This window comes from Rattus norvegicus, chromosome 19, assembly GCF_021556685.1.
Source record: "Rattus norvegicus strain SHRSP/BbbUtx chromosome 19, alternate assembly SHRSP_T2T, whole genome shotgun sequence".
Classification (NCBI taxonomy): Eukaryota; Metazoa; Chordata; class Mammalia; order Rodentia; family Muridae; genus Rattus; species Rattus norvegicus.
Window position 1 is genome coordinate 52,975,144 of NC_141552.1, and position 20,239 is coordinate 52,995,382.

The 20,239-nt window shown below is 42.4% G+C and overlaps 1 protein-coding gene across 1 annotated transcript in view; it reads left to right on the forward strand.

Annotated features, from left to right (window-relative positions):
* Positions 1–20,239, forward strand: part of Phlpp2 (PH domain and leucine rich repeat protein phosphatase 2) — a 66,663-nt gene that overhangs the window by 27,633 nt on the left and 18,791 nt on the right. The window contains 7 exon segments of the mRNA NM_001109131.2: positions 4,501–4,691; positions 7,799–7,924; positions 9,628–9,782; positions 12,250–12,396; positions 12,781–13,011; positions 14,154–14,356; positions 18,701–18,761. Of these exon segments, the coding sequence (NP_001102601.2) occupies positions 4,501–4,691; positions 7,799–7,924; positions 9,628–9,782; positions 12,250–12,396; positions 12,781–13,011; positions 14,154–14,356; positions 18,701–18,761 (1,114 nt within the window).

A 20,239-nucleotide genomic window follows, 5' to 3' on the forward strand; every position in this document is an offset into this window, starting at 1 on the left:
GTGTGCATGCATATACCCATGCACATATACACATATCCAATCCATGGTGTGCATGAGAAGATCGAAGGGCAACTTGTGGGAGAGAGTTCTCTCCTTCTATCCTGTAGGTCCTAGGGATTCAAGTCAGGTTGGCCAGGCTTGGAAGCAGACAGAGATATCTCCCCAGCCTTGAGGATTCACTTTTATTATTGGCTTAATTAAAGGCTGTTGGTTAGAGGCCTTGGTTCACTGGTCGGACACTTCAGTTCCTTGCTAGGTAGGCTTTCCATGGACTGCTTAACCGGGTCTAAGATATGGCAGCGAGTTTACCCGAGGTGACCCCACATACACCATGCACACACATGCAGGCCTCGGTATCTTTTAGACAAGTTAACATCATTTTTAGCATTTTCTGTTTATTGAGGCTGGAGAGATGACTCATCTGTTAAGAATGCTTACTGCTCTTCTAAAGGACCACCGTTAGGTTCCCTGTATCCGTGTCAGGTAAATCAGAACTGTAGCTCCAACTGCAGGGGTCAGATGTCCTCCTCTGACCTCAGGGCGCCTATACTCACTTGCACACACACATGTACCTTAGGGTTTTACTGCTGTGAACAGACACCATGACCAAGGCAACTCTTATAAAGACAACATGTAATTGGGGCTGGCTTACAGGTTCGAAGGTTCAGTCCATTATCATCAAGGCAGGAACATGGCAGCATCCAGGCAGGCATGGTACAGAAGGAGCTGAGTTCTACATCTTCATCGGAAGGCTATGAGTAGAATACTGACTTCCAGGCAGCTAGGGTGAGGGTCTTAAAGCCCACACCCACAGTGACACACCTACTCTAACAAGGCCACACCTCTTAATAATTCCACTCCCTGGCCCCCATAGGATTAGTTAAACATATGAGTCTATGGGGGACATAACTAGTCATAGCATAATAAAAAATTACATTTAGTCCAACTTCCAAAGTTCCCAATGTCTATAGCAGTCTCAACAGTGTTAAAAGTCCAGAGTTCAAGGTCTCTTCTGAGATTCATTGAATCACTTAACTGTAATCCCCAAAGCAAAACAGGAAACCAGCTGGGCATACTCCAAACTCTGCATCTCCATGTCTGATGTCAAAACAGTCTTCAAATATTCAACTCTGTTTTCATCTTTGTTGACTGCAAAAACTTCTTTCTCCTGGGCTGTTTCCACTCCTGTTAGCATCTTTCCTCAGCAGATAGCCCACGACTCTGGCATCTCAAACATCTTGGGGTCTACAAGGGAACTTCAGTGTTACAGCTTCTTGTTTCAATGTCTGGGATCCACATGTGATCTTCTGGGCTTCTCCAAAGAGCTGGTGTCACTTCTCCAGCTCTGCCCTCTCTAGCACTGTAAGCTCAGGTTAATTCACTCCACTGTTACTGCTGTTCTTGGAGGTCATCCCATGGTACTGGCATCTTCAATACACTGAGGTCCTCCACTGCAACTCAGCTTCACCAATAGCCTCTCATAGGCTCTCTTCATGGTTCCAAGCCTCAACTCCTTTGCATGACCTCTTCAGTCCCCAGGACATCAACTGCAGCTGAGGCTGCACCTTCACCAATGGCCTTTCATGGCCTCTCACGGTGCCAAGCCTCAGCTGCTCTTTATGATCTCTTCATGCCTTCAAAACCAGTACCACCTGGGTCACTCTTAGCAAGTCCATTACCAAGTCTAGCTATGCATCAGTATAGGCAGTGGAATTCATGAGTGCCACTTCTATACCTTATTCTGTTCCTCAGGGCTCTTTTCCTCTTATGGAGGCCTGGATTACAATAGCCAGAACAGTATTTGAAGTCAGATGTTACAAGTTTAACTGTCGGGGATTTAGCTCAGTGGTAGAGCACTTACCTAGCAAGTAAGTGCAAGGCCTTGGGTTCAGTCCTCGGCTCTGGAAAAATAAAATAAAAAACAAAAACAAAATCAAAACAAACTAAAACAAAACAAAAAAACCAAGACCAAAACAAAACAAAAAACCAAAAAACAAGTGTAACTATCGTCCTCACGTTCTGAATAACAGTATTGATCTCTTGCTACCAAGAATGCTTATCTGGGCAGAATTAGATGTTATGTTTGAGCCGTTATGTACTGTTGTGGTAGTTTAAGGTGTACTATTTAGGATATACACATTAGAAATGACAAATCTAAAGAGAGCAGGAAATGACTGGAGAAAGGGAAGAAGCTGACTTCCTGAGTGTAAGAGGAGGACATTAGTCATATGAGTAGCACTTTTGAGTTATTGTAGGCATACATTGTAAATTTTGACTTCATGTTCCTAAATTGTACAAATAATATGTTACCAATAAGCAGTTTGTTCAGTAGAACTTGAGAGTACTCCGTTTCCTACATTTCTTTCAGTATCAAGTAACATTGTTAATTTTTTCATGGGCTGGAGAGATGGCTCAGTGGTTAAGAGCACAGACTGCTCTTCCAGAGGTCCTGAGTTCAATTCCCAGCACCCACATAGTGGCTCACAACCATCTGTAAGGAGATCCGATGCTCTCTTCTGGTGTGTCTGAAGACACAACAGTGTACTCAACATACAGAAAATAAATTTTAAAATTTTATTTTTTCTCAAAATTGCAAAAGAACACTGCCTCAGGTTAATTAGTATGTCTGAAGCTCATTTGTTGAAATGCAGTGGTGCTGGGCTGAGAGCTGGCTCTGTGGTTAAGAGCAGCTGCTGCCCTTGGAGAGGGTCTGAACCCCAGTTCCCACATCGGGCAGGCTCACTGCTGCCTCCAGCTCCAGCTGCAGGAGGCCTGAGGCCTTCAGCTTCTGCAGTGTTTACTCATGCACAGGCACATACACACACACACACACACACACACACACACACACACACACACACACACAATTTAACAAGTCATAAAGTAAATCTTAAAAATGTAGATCTGCTTTCTAGAGAAAACATCCCACTGCATAACACATTACTTTTTTTTTTCTTCTTCTTTTCTTTTTTTTCGGAGCTGGGGACTGAACCCATTGCCTTGTGCTTGCTAGGCAAGTGCTCTACCACTGAGCTAAATCCCCAACCCCAACACATTACTTTTATAGTCTGTATTTTTTACTCTTATTTTATGTGCATATTGTATATTTATAGTATTGTGTTCATATTTTACTTTTCAAGAAATCTTGTTTATTACACAAGTAAAATACAAGTATGTTATTGTCTGTATTTAATTTTTTATACTTACTTCTCAAGCTCATTAACTTTTTGATCAATAGCCCCTATTGTCTGTTTATCTCTTCATCTGAAGTGGTGGAGAACTCCTGGTTGGGAATGTCTGGCTGGTAGAGGAAACTTAGAACTACAGGTCTGAGAAAAGCAGACTTCCTAAGGAGAGGAAGTTAGAATGCAGCCAGAGGAGTTAGTGGACAGCGGAAGTGGCCATTCATAAGTTTGCTGTTAACAACCTTCTTGAGAAATGCAGTTGTGAGCCTCTGAAGTGTCTGACTCATTTCTTCATCTTTCATATGCAGAAGAAAGGCTTGGGTACGTGTGCTGAGTGTTGCCTGAGGGCGCATGGTCGGTCGGTTCTGTGCTGACCTCTGCCGAGCCGTGTGTACATGTGTGATGCCTGCTGCTTCCTTTGGTTACTGCTCTTGATCGACTGCTTATGTGTTGTGTACAAGCACATTTTCCATAGTGAAATGAGGAGTCAGGACAACCTGTAGCTGTTGGTTCTGACTTTCCGTTGCGGGTTTTCGGGGTTCAGTTTAGGCACTTTTGACAGCTGAGCCCCGCTTGTCTCTGTCTGTGCCTTTACAAAGAGCTTTGCATCCTGGTCTCAGCATTGTGTTTGCTCATTGTACCTCAGTCCCATGATCATGGAGAGGAGGGCACTTGAACAAGGAGGTGCTGGGCGGCTGGGCTTCTGCTTATAAGGTGGGAGCAGTTGATTGAAGGATTAGCCATAGGCTCTTCTGGGAAGAGCCAGAGAATGGGAGATAGTAGACAGCATTAGAGAACTCTTACATTTTATATTCGTTATGATATTAATAGTGGCTATCATTTATTTCACACATCTTCTGTAACCCATTATGCTCAGTACTTCATGTTATTTTACCTTTTTACAAGGTGACCCTGGAAGGTGGTTTAATAACATTCAGGACAACGTAGGATGATAGACTCTTATCTAAACTCTGTGAGGAAAGTAAGCTCAGTGGGACAGGTGATTGCAGGGAGTGTATAATTTGTATTCGGCTCCAGTGTATCTGAACCCAAAGTCCATGATCTAGACTTTTTGAGAAAGGTGGCTGTTTGGAGGAGGTTTAACAGTGACATCTGAGGTAAAGCCTTATTTCCACTGTATAAGTGCAGTGGTGGGTGTTATTTTAGGACCAAGATCTTATTTTGTAAAACCCATATTGCTTCGTTCCTCATATCTATAAATAGGGCTACTGAATGTTGGCACATGCATTTTCCTTTTCTTTTCCAGTATTATGTTACTTTAATGGTACATTCTGAAATACTGTTTTCTTTTCAGAAAAGCCATGCCAGATGGATCATCTGGACCGAATCCTGCTGTCTGGCATCTATAACGTCCGCAAAGGGAAGACCCAGCTGCACAAATGGGCTGAGCGCCTCGTTGTTCTCTGTGGCACCTGCCTTATTGTCTCCTCAGTGAAGGATTGCCAAACTGGAAAGATGCACATCTTGCCACTGGTTGGGGGAAAGGTAAGATTTACAAATTTTGAATATTGCCTTGCTTATTAAGAAATGTCAAGGGTGGGCTAGGGAGATTGTCCAGTTGGTGAAGGAGGATCTGGAGGACCTCAATTTGATCTTCAGAATCCCTGTTTAAAAACCAAATGAACAAACAACAACAACAACAGATCCAAGTGTGGGTGGCGCATGCTTGTTCTCTGAGTTCTGAGCAAGCAGTGACAGTCAGGTCCAGGGGTCTTGTCGCCCTGCCAACCTAGCCTAATGATCAAGCTTCAGGTGAACCAGAGAACCTGTTTCAACAGACAAGGTGTACATGACTCCCCATGTGGTTCTTTGGCCTCCACATGTATACACGTACATGACAGATGAACACACACACACACACACACACACACACACACACACACAGAGTGAGAGAGACAGACAGACAGACAGATAGACAGATTGTGTGCTAGGCTGTAGCTCAGTGGCAGTACAATGCTAGCCTAGCATGTTTGAGTCCCTGGGTTTTATCTCCAGCATTTGAGGAAATAAAGGAAAGGAGAATAGAGGAAGGATGGGCAGGGACAGGGACAAGGAGAGAAAGGAAAGGAAGCATCCTGCCTGATTTTCGTAGATGCCAATAGGAATGTTATGAAGGACTGCATCAGAGACTCTGTTCCCCAAGTGCTGTTGCAGAACTGTGTGCTTCCACACCTAGAACTAGGTGCTGTGGCTGACACCACCAAGGTGCTGTAACCAAGGACTACAAAGAAGCTGCCTTTGGGAACTAGAAGTAGCTGTCAAGATCCCTTGCCAAGATAGATTCTTTCGGTGTCTTCTTTTTGACTATTAGTTTAAAATATAAGAGTTGGGCAGGCGGTCATGAACCTCAATTCAACAGCCAGGGAAGTATGATGTGTCTGCGTCTGACTTGGAAAAGTTCCTTTGCTAGTTAAACAGAGTGACAGATGATCCTGGTAGGTTAGTATTTATAAGACGCAAGACTTAATGTTTTGAGGCTTGATTGGCATAACCAGTGTGAACTGAAGAGGATTATGACAAAATGACCTTTGAAATATATAATCGCTCTAGATACACAGCAGTATAGCCATAATGCGTGTATTAAAAAAAGACAGATAATGTGGACTGGAGAGGTGACTCAGAGGACAGAAGTGCTTGCTACCAAGATATCTATAAGCTCAATAATCAAGCCGTAAACTCATTTCAGACTGAGGTGGAAATCAGTGGATACACTGGGAACCTTGAAAATAAGTATATTTAGGATTCTGAGAGACAGAATAGAACAACAACACTAATTCTGAAATCAGAATCCTGGGGAGGATTCAGTGCAAACCATGGGAATAGAAAATATTACTGAAATTTAAAAATAATGGGCTAGAGACATGGCTCAACTTTGGCTGTTGTCACAGAGGACCCAGGTTCAAATCCAGGAGGCACCCAGATAGCAGCTCACAAGCATCTTTAACTTCAGTCCCAGCGAGTCCCACACTCTCTTCTGGCCTTTATGGGCCCAGAACATGTGTACACACACACACACACACACACACACACACACACACACACACACACACACACATACACACACACACACACTAATAAAAATGAAAACTAAAATCTAAAAAATATATTTTACATTGGAATATTATATACAAAGTTTAGAGAATCATACACGGTCAAATACTGAGAAAGTTTTGTGAATTACTCATAAGTAGTAGAAATTAAAGCCAGCATGTCTATGTAATTATGTTAATTTGGTATTATGTGACTTGACCTCGTAGTGTTACATATGTACATCTTTGGACATTATTAACTATTAATGGTCAGTTGTTTCTCTTATTATTTTGTAGTGGGACTTATTGACACAAAGCCTTTTCCATTGGTCTTTGTCTTTGTTTGAGACAGGATCTCACTGTCTATCCCCAGCAGGCTTAGAACTCCTAGAGATCAGCCTTCTTCTGCCTCTCAGTGCTGGGATTAAAGATCTATGCCAGCCTACCTGGCAAAGTCTTTTAATGTATCTAAAATTAAATTCACTTAATTTTTTAAAAATTATTTTTCCTTTTTATTTTATGTGTATGAGTTTTGTCTATATGTGTGTATATGCACACGTGTGTACATGATGCCCTTCCAGGCTAGAGAAGACATCAGATCTCATGGGCCTGAACTCACAGATGGCTATGAATCATCCAACATGTTAGGATCAGAACTCTGGTCCTCTGCAAGAGCGGCAAGTGCTCTTAAATATGGAGCCATCTCTCCAGTTCCCTATGATAGAATAGTTAAAAGATTATTCTAGAATATTATCTTTTGGTTTCAATGAAACTCTTTGTTTTGACACCAGTTTTTATAGTTGTGCTGATTTCTTACCAATGAACAATGATTATGTTGTAAATACCACAATTAAATGTTACAAAAATTTTTGGTTTTAATGAATTTTTACAGTGGGCTTCTTTTTTGCTCAAGGTATTTTGTGTTTCTGCCACTAGGTTCTATCTTTGGTAAGCATTAGAATGTATTGATTTGCAAGTAAAACTTGTAAATTTGTAGCTGGTCTGCCAAGATTCAGAAGCAATGTCATCCAAAGATAGAAGTGGCTCCCTAGCCCAGCCCAGCCCAGCCCAGCCCAGCCCAGCACAGCACAGCATAGCACAGCATAGCTGTAGGAAGGAAGGAAGGAAGGAGGGAGGGAGGGAGGGAGGGAGGGAGGGAGGGAGGGAGGCAGGCAGGCAGGCAGGCAGGCAGGCAGGCAGGCAGGCAGGCAGGCAGTATTGTTAGCAGATTTGTGTAAGTTGAATTGTTACAGTTTAGGGAAAAGTCTCCTTTTTGAGACAAGGATGTTTAGGTAGCCAAGACTTAGCTGGGATTCTCTGCATCTGTCTCCTGGGTACCAGGATTGCAGGCGTGCAGCCCACATCAGCCTTGCTGTGGTTTGATTACCTCTGCACAGTGGCTGTTGGTGTTGCTTACTGCTCCGTGTTCTTGCTGGTTATTTGTTTATATTATTTGGAGAAATGTCTGCTCGGATTCTTTGCCATTTTAAAACATATGTTTTATTACTGCTTTTGACCATCAATTCTGATTAGTAGTTCTGATTTTTCCCTCCTCTTGTTCAGATAGAAGAAGTGAAGCGCCGGCAACACTCCCTTGCTTTCAGCTCAGCTGGAGCCCAAGCTCAGACCTATCATGTCAGCTTCGAGACTTTGGCTGAGTACCAGAGATGGCAGCGGCAGGCGTCTAAGGTTGGAAGCTTGGACAGGAGATGAGGATGTAGCAGCGAGTGACCATCTTTAGTGTCACACTTGGTCTTTCTTAGTGCACAATGAATATAATAACGGGCTTTCACTGGGTCTTTACTTTTTTGTGTTATCATAGTAGGAAATGGTATCAAATGTTTCGGGCACATTTCTCTCTGTACCGTGTTTGTGAGGTGGGTCTCATGAGTTACGGCCTAATGAGATTAGACCTCTAAAGGAACTGAGGCATGAGATGTCCACTGCTCCCATCTGCCACAGTAGTCACTGACTGACATACCTACTCCCTACCTGTAGCCTGGCGCTTCGAGCTCTGAACATTGTTAGAACAGCCTTGGTGGACCATTAGAAGGGGAACTTTTATGGAATATGACCTGTGATTCTGACACAAATCCCTCTTGTAGTGTGTTGAGGATAATTGACATTTCAGCATAATTCTGCTTAACCATTAAGATATGACACTGAACTATACTGTGTCTCTAAAAATTATGTTCTTGGATTCTTCATATCTCAGGACACAAGTGACTTTCCTCATGTGTTTTTAAACACAATATAGCCATGTGTTTAAGTGTGGTATCATGGATTTTGAAGACTTGATTCAGTTTATTGGTCTTTTGTTGCTGTCTCAGTTATAAAATCTGCTCTTTGTAAAAACTGGTTTCCGTTGTGAGTAACCAACATCCTTCTGCCTTTTTAAGAAGTCCCTGTTTCTTGGGCATCGTTAGCTTCTTCAGCAGTGTGCTGTGTGATTCCAGCAGAAGAAAACACTTTCGTCAGTAATTAGCAGAGACATGTGACTACAAAAGCCATTTTGTCCCACACTGTCTCTTAAAAAGCTTATGTACTTTGAATTATCTTAACATTGATTCTGATTTGAAATGTGAAATTTTAATCCTTTATAGAGACATGAGCAGCTTTTTTCTCTTCCTTCTTTCCTTTTTGTCAAAGACAGGAGCTCATTTATATTGTATTGGCTAGCGTGAAATTTATTCTGTAGCCTAGAGTAGCCAAACTTCCAGCGACCCTCCACCTCAGTCCCCCAAGGGGTAGAATTAAAGCACGGGCCCACTGTGCTTATTGTACCATAGGGGTTTGTTTTAGATTTCTTGTTTTTTGATAGGTTGGCCTTACTCTCCCTATGTAACCAAGGCTGGATTTGATTTACTGATCATTCTGCTTCCACCTCCTTGGTGCTGGGATTACAGGTCTATCTATACTTTTTTTTTTTTTTTCGGAGCTGGGGACCGAACCCAGGGCCTTGTGCTTGCTAGGCAAGCGCTCTACCACTGAGCTAAATCCCCAGCCCCTATACTTTTGTTTTTTAAGCAGCTTACAGTTTTAGGGAAAAGTAAAAGTTAACTTTTTTTTTTTAATATTTATTTATTATATATGAGTACACTGTAGCTGTCTTCAGACACACCAGAAGAGGGCATCGAATCTCATTACAGATGGTTGTGAGCCACCATGTGGTTGCTGGGATTTGAACTCAGGACCTTTGGAAGAGCAGTCGGTGCTCTTAACCACTGAGCCATCTCTCCAGCCCAGTTAACTGGTTTTTATAAATGAACAATAGAATCTATACTTTTCCCCCTTTCCTAGTTTTAGTCAGTTCCTTCTGAGTAAATGCCATTCTGGCCTTGCTGTGAAAGCAGGCACTAGCTCAGAAGGCTTTTCTTTTTGCTCTTCTTCAGGTGGTGTCCCAGAGGATCAGCACCGTGGACCTCTCGTGTTACAGCCTTGAGGAGGTTCCTGAGCATCTCTTCTACAGTCAAGACATCACCTACCTCAACCTGCGACACAACTTCATGCAGTTAGAAAGACCAGGGGGCCTTGACACACTCTACAAGTATGTAGAGAAGAGGTTTCCAGACTAGTATGTTGAAAATGAATTTTAATCAGTAGCTTAGTGGGTCACACTTAAGTGGACACATTTACTAGATTAAATCATTCCTCATTTCTATAACAGAATAACCAGAGGCTGGATAATGTATAAAGAGAAGAGGTTTAAATGTAAGAGATGATCCCTTTGCTGCAGCATATCATGGTGGACGGTGGGATAGCCAGACAGGAAACCAGGGATAGTCGGTGGTCAGGACAGAGTGTTCGTGACTTAATTACTTCCTCTTCCTTTTTTTACATATTTGTTTATTATTTTAGTGAGGTTGGGTATTGATTGAGCCCAGAACCCTGTGTATACTAGACAAGTATTCTATCCCTGAGCTATGTCCTGGTTCTCACCTCTTAAAGGTCTACCACCCTCAGTCCTACCATGCTGGAGCCACGCTTCCAGCACACGAACCTCTGAGAAGAACCAGCTGGGACTTTATACCATATTTTCTAAATGCCACTCCATTTTGAAAAAGCAAAACTTTTATTAACACAAATCTCTTTTCTTATTATTCTCCCTATAAAACAGAAGGGTGGTGGAATGTTATATTTCAAAGACTACAATGAATTGCCATTGATTTTGATACTATTTTTTGGTGATTTGTTTTTCTTTTGTTATAAGACAGGGTCTCAGAGTGGCCTGGAACTCACCCTGTAGACCACGCTGACCTTGAATCCACAGAGATCTGCCTGCCTCAGCCTTCAGGGTGCTGGAATTAAAGGCCTGCACCACTGTGCCAGGCTTGGGGTAATCTTTATATTAACACCAAGGCATGATTTGCATTTATGATAAAGCATCATCTGTAGCTATGGCAGAGTGAGAGAGTTCATACGTGGACAGTTTTTTACTCAAAAGTTTCGAATTGAAATGGCTTAAGGCTGGAGCAGGCTTTCTCTCTCCTGTGTATTCACTCCCACTAGTTCTCAAGTCCTTGGTCAACTGTGGAGCCTCTCTCTTCTGATAATGGAGCCATTTTATCCCTACAAGACTATGATCTATGTGCTTATCTTCTTTGTTAGAGCATGTTTTATCTTCCTGTTCTCTCCACATCCCACTGCATGTTTTCACCTAAAACAGCATGAGAGACCAGCCTGGGCTATGTAAAGTGAGACTCTTTCTCAAGAAACTACAAAAGACATAAAAATTGAATACTCAAGAATGATGACAAGACGTGATTGTGGGTTTCTGTTGGGGAAGGGAGAAATTGAAAATCAAAGCAAAGTGTTTTACATTACATGGGGAATGACACATTAAAGTGACATGTTTGACTTACTCATGTTAGTAACATAATTTTTTTTATCCTTGTATAATATTCAGAAAAACACAGGTATTTACAATCTAATCTTTTACAGATACAAGAATATATTTAGTAATGTTACAGGTATTTGACTTATTTTGTATAGTAAATTAAGATAAGCCTTAACAGTAAGGAAGTCAGCCTTTAGCATTTCCACCTGAGTTGTTAGAGAGCTTGCCAGAGATTCTGAAGTCAAGGCACCTGGGCAAAGAACAATATGTAATCAGAGTCAGGTCGCCTGGAAGTCAGAGGTTACTGTTTGAAAGAGGAGCCTTAGTGTTAGGTAACATAGGTTCCATTCTCAAAGCAGAGGAACAGTGCCTTTGTCTTATCACCTTACTTGTATGATATAAAACATGATGTTCCACACACCATTCTATGGCTACACTGTCTCGAGGTAAGACAGTGTAGAAACTTTGACTGCATAGATGGCAACAACACAGGATTCATGTGCCTCACACACTTTACCACACAAGACTGCCTGCCACATGTTTTCAAGCTCACCTGACCCATTTATTTCAAGTGACATTCATGCCAATATAATTTTATTATAAAGAAACTGCTTTTAATGTGCTATGTATTTGCTAGCTATTGTGGTATCTGAAGAGACTAAATTTTGTGTATTTTGTGTAGACATTTAGTAAAATGAGTTTAAAGGTAGCAAGTGTGACTTGATAGAAAGGTACTGTGGCAGCAGGAGCTCCCATGGGCATTTTCTGCCTCAGTGTAGGACTTTCTTGACCGGTTGACAGCATGCTCTATATTTTAATCACTTTACTATCTTGTGTCCACACAACATTTGTTAGCACATAAATGAAAACATGTCTCTAGAACAACTCATATGGTGCATATTTAAACAGGTCATTTACCTGGTTGTGGTAGCACGTGTCTGTAATCCCACCACTTTGCAAATGGAGGCAATATTTTGAGTTTGAGGCCAGCCTATGCTACATCGAGAGTTCTAGGCCAGTTTGGGCTACATAGAAGGTCTCCAACAGCAATAATAAAACAGTTAAAAAAAATAGATCATCAAAGTCCATTGATGGTCCCTGTAAAGATATAGTGGATATTCATACTATAACAATGGATTTATGGAAATATAGTTTGTATTGTGCCTTTTTTCTTTAGATTTTCTCAACTGAAGGGCCTGAACTTGTCCCATAATAAGCTTGGACTGTTTCCTGTGTTGCTGTGTGAGATTTCTACCCTGACTGAACTCAACCTTTCTTGTAATGGATTTCATGACTTGCCAAGTCAGATTGGTAATCTGTTAAAGTAAGTGTTGGCTTTTTCTACATTCTTCTTTTGCAGGAGACCTCTTCTAGTCTTAGAATGCAGGTAGCACTTTGAGCTTTCACAGTGAGATAAGTCACATTTTTAACAAGATTCTATTAAGTAATGGCTCTTGATGCTAGATCTGACCATGCCACCAAGCAGTGACCCACTCTTTCCATTTCAGCAGCAGAGACCATGGATCTTTATGTAGTATCTGAAGGCCCATGTCTAACTTCTATTTACTCCCCATGGGCCGGCCACAATTTGGGAAGTGTTGTAATGTTTGAATTGTAAATAATTAGTGTCGTGTCATGAGTTACAGCTCCCATCCTGGCTTGGTTTGTGTCCACTGTTCCATAATGCAGGCTTGTTTGTTTTCCACAGTCTTCAGACCCTCTGCCTTGATGGCAATGTTCTCACAGCTCTACCAGATGAATTGGGAAACCTGCAGCAGCTTACTTCTCTGGGAATTTCCTTCAACAATTTTAGTCAAATTCCTGAAGTTTTGGAGAAACTCACCATGTTAGATAAAGTGGTTATGGCAGGAAACCGTTTGGAAATCCTGAACCTAGGGGTGCTGACCAGGATGAACCATGTTAAGCATGTGGATCTAAGGTGAGGCACTCTACGGGAACATCTTTAGTTTTGCTGGGATGCACCTTGATGTCTTCTCCTCATAAATGTTTCTTTGGGACATTAGGAGCTTAGAACAGTAGAAAAATAAATGCTCTCAGATGGGCAGTAAAACTTCATTATCTACCCAGTAGCAGAGAGAAAAAGGATAGGGCGGGTTTGTCAGTGACAGACTTAGATTGCCCAAGATGGTCTTGACTTATTCTTTCAGCATCGCTTTTTGAGAATTTCCATTTACCCACACTGGATTCAGTGGTCTTTTTTTCTTTTTCTTTACTGGCAGTAGAAGGTACAGCATTGTATGTAGTTCATTGTTTTGATGAGCATTTGCTTATTTATGAGTGGTATCAAACATCATTTTGTATGTTGACTAGTGGTTTCTAGTTTTCTATAAGCTTGACCATTTTTCTGTTGAGTCACTTTTTTTCTTGATAATGTATTGTAGTTGAAATATTCAAGGCTTCACTACTAAAAACCTTAAGACTTTTACTTTGTAGTGACCATTTTTCTCTAAAGGAAGGTGGTAAAAAGTATCTACCACATCTTCTGACATTGCAGGAAGCTGATAGCAGCCCTGTAAAGACAGCCTGGAATTTAGTAGCACAGAGAAGGAGAACAGGCTGGTTTGTGCTAAGTCAAGTAGGTGAAGAGACAAGAAGCAGAAACATTATATGAAGTTTGTGTTTGAACCATTCATGTGCATTCAGGTGACTTTTTTCTCCTTAGTGCCTGGGAGTCTTAGCACAGAGAAAAGGAGGTGTGGGAACCACAGGAAAGGGAAGCTTAGCTTAGCCTAGCTTCTCTCTCACTCCAGAGCATACCCATTTCCTTGTTCTCCCCTTCTCCACCTCACCTTGCTAGGTACTTAGATATAAATAATTTTCATGAATATTGCCTTTTTCCTGTCTAGTTTGTGTATTTACTGGTTCTAATTTACCTGGATCTTGGCTTCCTTTTCTATAAATCAACAGGTTGTTTTCTTTATGTGGTACCTTGAAAAATGAAGCAAGTAGTGAAATTCTCGAGTTCAGTAAAGAGAGGAGAGGGTCTTACCTCTCTGTTCTACGTTTCTAAACCCATAATAGAAATTCTTTTTAGTTATTTTCCTATTTCTGAATATTAAGGATGAACCACTTGAAAACGGTGATTATTGAAAATCTGGAGGGAAATAAACACATCACTCACATGGATTTGCGGGACAATCAGTTGACTGATTTGGACCTTAGCTCCTTATGTAGCTTGGAGCAGCTGCATTGTGAGCGGAACCAGTTGAGAGAGCTGACACTCAGTGGCTTCTCCCTTCGAAACCTCTACGCCAATTGGAACAGTGAGTTCTCTATCCAATCTCCTGTTTTAGCTCTTTCAGCTCTAGTCTGAGCCTTCTAAGAAGAGTGGCATCTGTGGTCCTTCTCAGCCACTCTGCAGAATAGAGTTGTGGCCCCTTGTGCATTCTATTGTAACTTTGCCGTTAGCCCTGAAACAATGGATATAGACCTAAAAAAAGACAAGGCTGGGTGCCTTGAAATTCATTGTGCATATGAAGAGGCACTAGGCTCAGTATCTTCTGGAGACCTCAGCCATAGCCAGTGAGAATTTGACTATAAAACCACCTCAGAAGAAGGTGACCATGTCAGAGAAGTGGCAGAACTGTGTGAACAGTGATTCCTGGTGGCATTTACTTACACACAGAATGATTATCACAGTGTTGTGTTGTGTTGTGGTGCGGTGAAAGCATAGGACTGTTAGTAGGAAAATGGGTAAAATCAGCAGTGATGTATTTACACAGTAAGTTTTGTACAATAGTGGAAATGAACGGACTAAAGCTTTGTGTACTGATTGGTGCAAATCGGTCTTGGAAACAGTTTTTGACTGAGAAAGCAAACTGCATGATCATAGTGAACTGTGTAAGTTATACCAAAGCTCAAACACAGAAGCAGCGTTTTCTGGGTTAAAACTGTGCCGCAGGGGTTGGGGATTTAGCTCAGCAATGCCCTGGGTTCGGTCCCCAGCTCCGAAAAAAAGAAAAAAACAAAAAAAACAAAAAAACAAAACTGTGCCGCAAATGCTACGTTCAGGGTAGTGTTTCCCTCTCGGTGCTAAGGTGGACAACAGTGTGTTAGGAGCTAACCAGTGATGGTGGGAAACTGCTCTTTTTTCTTGCTTTTCTGTGTTGGAGTATGTTATTAGGATAAAAGATTTTAGAGACTTCCGCTTTACTGTCTTTCATCATGTTATAGAGGTTCACTCGGGGCTCAGATTAATTTCCTGAATCAGAAGGTCGAGTTGTTGAGCAGGACTGCAAGGTGGCTCTGTAGGTAAAAGAGCTTAACAGAGCCGAGCCGGACACCCTGAGTTCTGTCCCTTGGACCTACAGGTTGGAAAGAGAGAACCAGTTTCTACAAGTTGTCCTCTGGCCACTATGTGACACCTGCATACAGACACAGACATTTATGCATGCAGAGATAAGTAAGTGTAAGAAGAAGAAAAATGCCTGTTTAGTAAAATCTGGGTGCTGGGGCCCACACCTGTAATCCCAGTACTTGGGAGGATCAGGAGTTTCAGGCTAGCCTGAGCTACCAAGTCAAATACTATTTCAGCCTATCACTCCCTTTAGAAAAGCCAGAACAACAATGCTGAAAAGGTCTTGAGCATTAACTGGCACTGTGTATTGATATGCTGAGGCCCCCCTCTTGGCTCATATTTACCATCTGCATAGATTAGCTCAGCTCACATGTGTAAGGACAATGTATTCATAGTCACTCTAACCTGGAGAAGCTCTCAATGCCCAGCAACCCTACAGTAAATAGTTATGGCGGATTTACCATCAGTCGGCTATCAGGGTCCTTATGTTCTACCACACAGAAGCCACCTCTGGACAAGGAGGAGCGCTCTGCAAGTGCTGGCTTCAACAACTTTTGTATCCCATGGCAGTGAGTGGGGTAGCCAGGCCTGGTGGCTCTCTCTGGTGTTACTCCTCCACAGGCCTTTGGTAGTGGAGCCCTTAGCCTCAAGTGAAGCCTTGCCTAGGATAGAAGTCAGAAGTCCTCAGCAGTCGCAGCAGTTGGCATTGTTGCTTCTAGACAGACCTAAATGTGCGGAGTCTTCGTCCCTTGATAGCAGCCACTGTGACAGCTTCCAGATCTGGCACATCTGAAGACTTAATAGCTCACTGGTATTCTTCCAGCAACCAGGGCTTGCAGTTGCTTTTTCCTGCCTCTTTATAGCCTCTGCCTTGTTCCAGTTCAGCTCTCTATCCTCTTTGGCCTTCTCTGTACTTTCTGTGCCATCCTTGTCCCTGACCTGGCTGCTCCTCAGCTGCCTCTTGTTGGTCAGTGTCACAAGCTACTGCTGCCCTGTTGGCTGCCGGGCCTGTAGCTCACGAAGACATAGCTTTGTCATCTTTGCAGCCCGGCATGCTCCACTGTCCTGACGAGTGCTGCCTCAGCCACCACTGCTGTGCCACTGCCCCTGCTGCTGCCTTCTTTGTAACCAGCTTAGCCTCTTCTGGTAAAGGAGGCAAGAAGAGATAACTTGAGAGAAATCTTGTATTAGGGCTAAATGTTGGTGGCTCCAAGCTGACTCATCAAGAGGGCAGACAGCTTGCTTATAGCCAGAGACCGGTGTTTACAGCAATCATAGCAAACCTCTTATGCAAAGGAAGGTTTGTATTTACACCACTCTCAATGGTCTCTCTGCTAGGCCATTAGGGTTAAGTGTCTCTTTCTGGCTTAGGTAGGTATGGTTATAGAATCATCTAGGATTCATCAAGGCTTGTGACAGGAAAAGTCCCATGTAAACTGTTTGAAAGCGCCCTAGCTTGAGGATGTCACCTCAGGAGCCCCTTTAAAAGCTGCAGTAAATAACAGTACAGTTGTCAAGCATTTTTTTCTGGGCCTCTGTGGTATTTCATAAAGGTCGGTGCCGGCCTAAAGTCATTTGGCTGGCTGAAATTTTGCTTAACACAGTTGAGGGCAGCAAGGGAGAGTACAGCATCTGCCAGTTAAGATACCAAATTGTCTTATCTCCCAATACTCTTCCTTTTTTTAATAGGAAAATGAAAATTAGAAGGAATGCATACAGTAAGAACCTAAGTAACATCATTAACACTAGTAGTGACTTTTGCCAGATATCGTAACACTTTAACAAAGTTCAAACCCTGTTCAGTGCCCTAGGGAGGAATGGATCTCTCAGATGTGTTTCATATTCACACACACACAAAGAACATGCAGTAGTATGAACAAATGTCATAAGCATAATGTGGAGGGAATGAAGTCAGACCAAAGCTTATACAGGAGGAAGAGAGAAGAAAACCAGGAGTTCAAGGCCAGCCTGGGTTACATGAGACCTTGTCTCAAAATAAAACACAGTATATATGTGCCTGGGATTACAAATGTGCATCGCCATGCTTGGTTTATGCAGTGCTGGGACAGAGCCCAGGGCTTCCACAGGCTAAGTAAGCACTCTGCCAGCTGAGCTGCCTCCAGCCATTATGTACCCCTTTACCCCAGTATTTGGGGAAGTAAAGCAAGATTAGGAGTTCAAGGGTACTTGGGCTACCCAAAAACCTCCTGTTGGGGTGGGGCATGGAGAAAAGTTTTGGTTTTATAAATGGCAAGTGTTGTCTGGTATTTGGAGCCAGGACAGAAAATGGCATGTTTGAGTGTGTGGTGGCTAAAGAGGAGATAGGAAATGCTCGAGAATTGATCATGCCTTGTTTGATGATCTGAGCATTAGTTCTGCTAGTGTTCCAGTTCACTGATCTACACACTTGAGATTGTCACAGTGTCTACATTATACTTCAACTAAGAGTGAGATTATTTTTACCGAAAATTTAGATATTGGACTGGAGAGATGGCTCAGTGGTTAAGAGTTCTCAGTGTGGGGTTGGGGATTTAGCTCAGTGGTAGAGCGCTTGCCTAGCAAGTGGAAGGCCCTGGGTTCGGTCCCCAGCTCCGGAAAAAAAAAAAAAAAGAAAGAAAAGAAAAAAGAAGAAAAAAAAAGAAAAAAGAAAAAAAAAAAGAGTTCTCAGTGCTCTTGCAGAGGACCTGAGGTAGGTTCCTAGCACCCATATGAAGTTCTCACAGTTGCTTACTAATATTCACCTCAAGGAGATCCAATTTCTCTGCTCTCTGGGGGCCCCTGTACTGTATCTTCATACCATACCCATACATGTAATAAAAAATAAATGCTTTTTTAAAGTTCAAGTATTAAACTTTCAAGTTAGAAAACTAAGTGGTACTGTTAACATAAGTGGCTGTAGTGTTAACATTACTGATGTAGTGTAAATGCAAAAGACCTCGAAAGTTAGTAGTTGTGTGTTTGCAAAGACAGACTAGTGTTAGCAGTCAGAGTGAGCTGCCAGTAGTTTTTATCTTTAGTCATCCCCACAAAGTTACTTTTGCTTTGTTTATCAGCTGTTTCTTTAAAAAAAAAAGATGTGTATATATGTGTGGGAATGTGCAGGTACCATGAAGGCCTGTAGCATCAGATCCCCTGGAAACTGGAATTAACAGGCTGTTTGAACTACCTGCTGTAGTGCTGGGACCTGTACTGGGGTCCTCTGGAAGAGCAGTAGATACTCTTAACCACTGAGCCATCTTTCCAACCCTCTCCAGTAGTTCTTGCTTTCTTATTAGAGAGCATTGTTAACATATTGTCTGTTTTCTCATAGAGCTGACAGCAGTGAATGTCTATCCAGTACCAAGCCTGCTCACTTCTTTGGAACTCTCCCGGTGAGTCTCTCCATAAGGGTGGAGCTTGTTTTGATTGGGGGGGGGTGCTTCAGGGGAGGGAGAGAGAGACTATTTCATGGCTAAAGGAAAGAGCCTCTGGGAGAGTAAGAGGACTTAGATCTCTTCTGTCTGAATAAACAAAATGTTGCTTAATTCTACTGTCTTCACCTTGTGTCTAAATTTCTCAATGAGATCTCTGTTTCCTTACTTACCATTTCCTTACCCTGTCAGCAGCTCACTTTAGGCCCTCTCTACTGACATTTGTTCTCTCTTTGTTTTTAAAAGCAGCTTACAAACTGGCCATGTTGTTTGTAAAGCCATGTTATTCATTGCTTCTGCTCTTTGGTGCTGCTGCTGTGTTCTCCTGCAGGCAGTCACCCCCAAGTTCTGACTTGGTACACTGCCCTGTTGTAGATGCAGTCTCACTGAGTCCAGTGATCTGAGTCACTCCTAAGTGTTGGCATCAATCAATTTTCTAGAATGATCCTTTTCTCTCGGGTTAGGCTCATGTATCCAGTTCTTCACTAGTTAATTTTGCTACCTACACCCCCAGGAGCCTCAAACCTGTGTAAAATTAACTCATTTCCCACTGCTCCATTCTTTTTTCTTTGTCTGTTCATACTCAGCACCGACATGCTGATCATTCTGGTCATTCAGGCCAGAAGCCTGAAAGTAGCTTTTGTCCTTTATTCTGTCCTCCTTCCTAAGCCTAATCCTTCTCCAAGCCATCGTCATTTCTGCTCCCTCGGCAGTGCTGGAACTCCTCCCTCTCCTTCAGCTGAATGACTACTCACTTGGTCCTACATCATTCCTGATTCTTCTTCATTCCTTTTGTTTTTCTTCCTTTTCTTTCTTTTTGGCAGAATCCTCTTTACTGGGCTTTATGTACCAGTAACGTATTTAAAGTGCATAGCTGACATCATCTGTATATAGCTTATAAACCTTTGATGTAGGTCCTGTACATAGAGGACCAAGTAAGAACTTTCCAGACATGGTTCAGACCCGGCCAGCCTCCTTTCCCCTCTGTTCCCATCATTTCATGCTCCAGCATTGCCAAACTGCTGGGCATCCCATCACACATCACACTCCTTGCCATCTCTGTGCTCTGACTCAAGTTGGCATCTTTGCCTGAGTACCTTCATGTGAGGGCACAGAATATAACCCAGATGTCAGGCTTCTTAGCAGTAAGTTGCCCTGGTCTATTGCAGGCCAAGTGTCCTTTCCTCTAAGTTGTCACACAGTGTCTGTTTCTCCTACATAGCTCTCACGTCTTCTGCCACCTAATTGGTAGACACCTTGCGATCTAGAAGGGGTAGGTTACATCTGACAATAGAAGTCTTTATGGTGAGGTCTTAACTATTTCAAGTTCATATTCCAGTGGCTTGAAGCTTTGCCCTGCTCCTCGTTGCCTTTTGCCTCTACTTTCTCACTGTTACTCCTTCTGTTTTTCTCAGAATTTGCTTCTCTTCTCTCTGTCA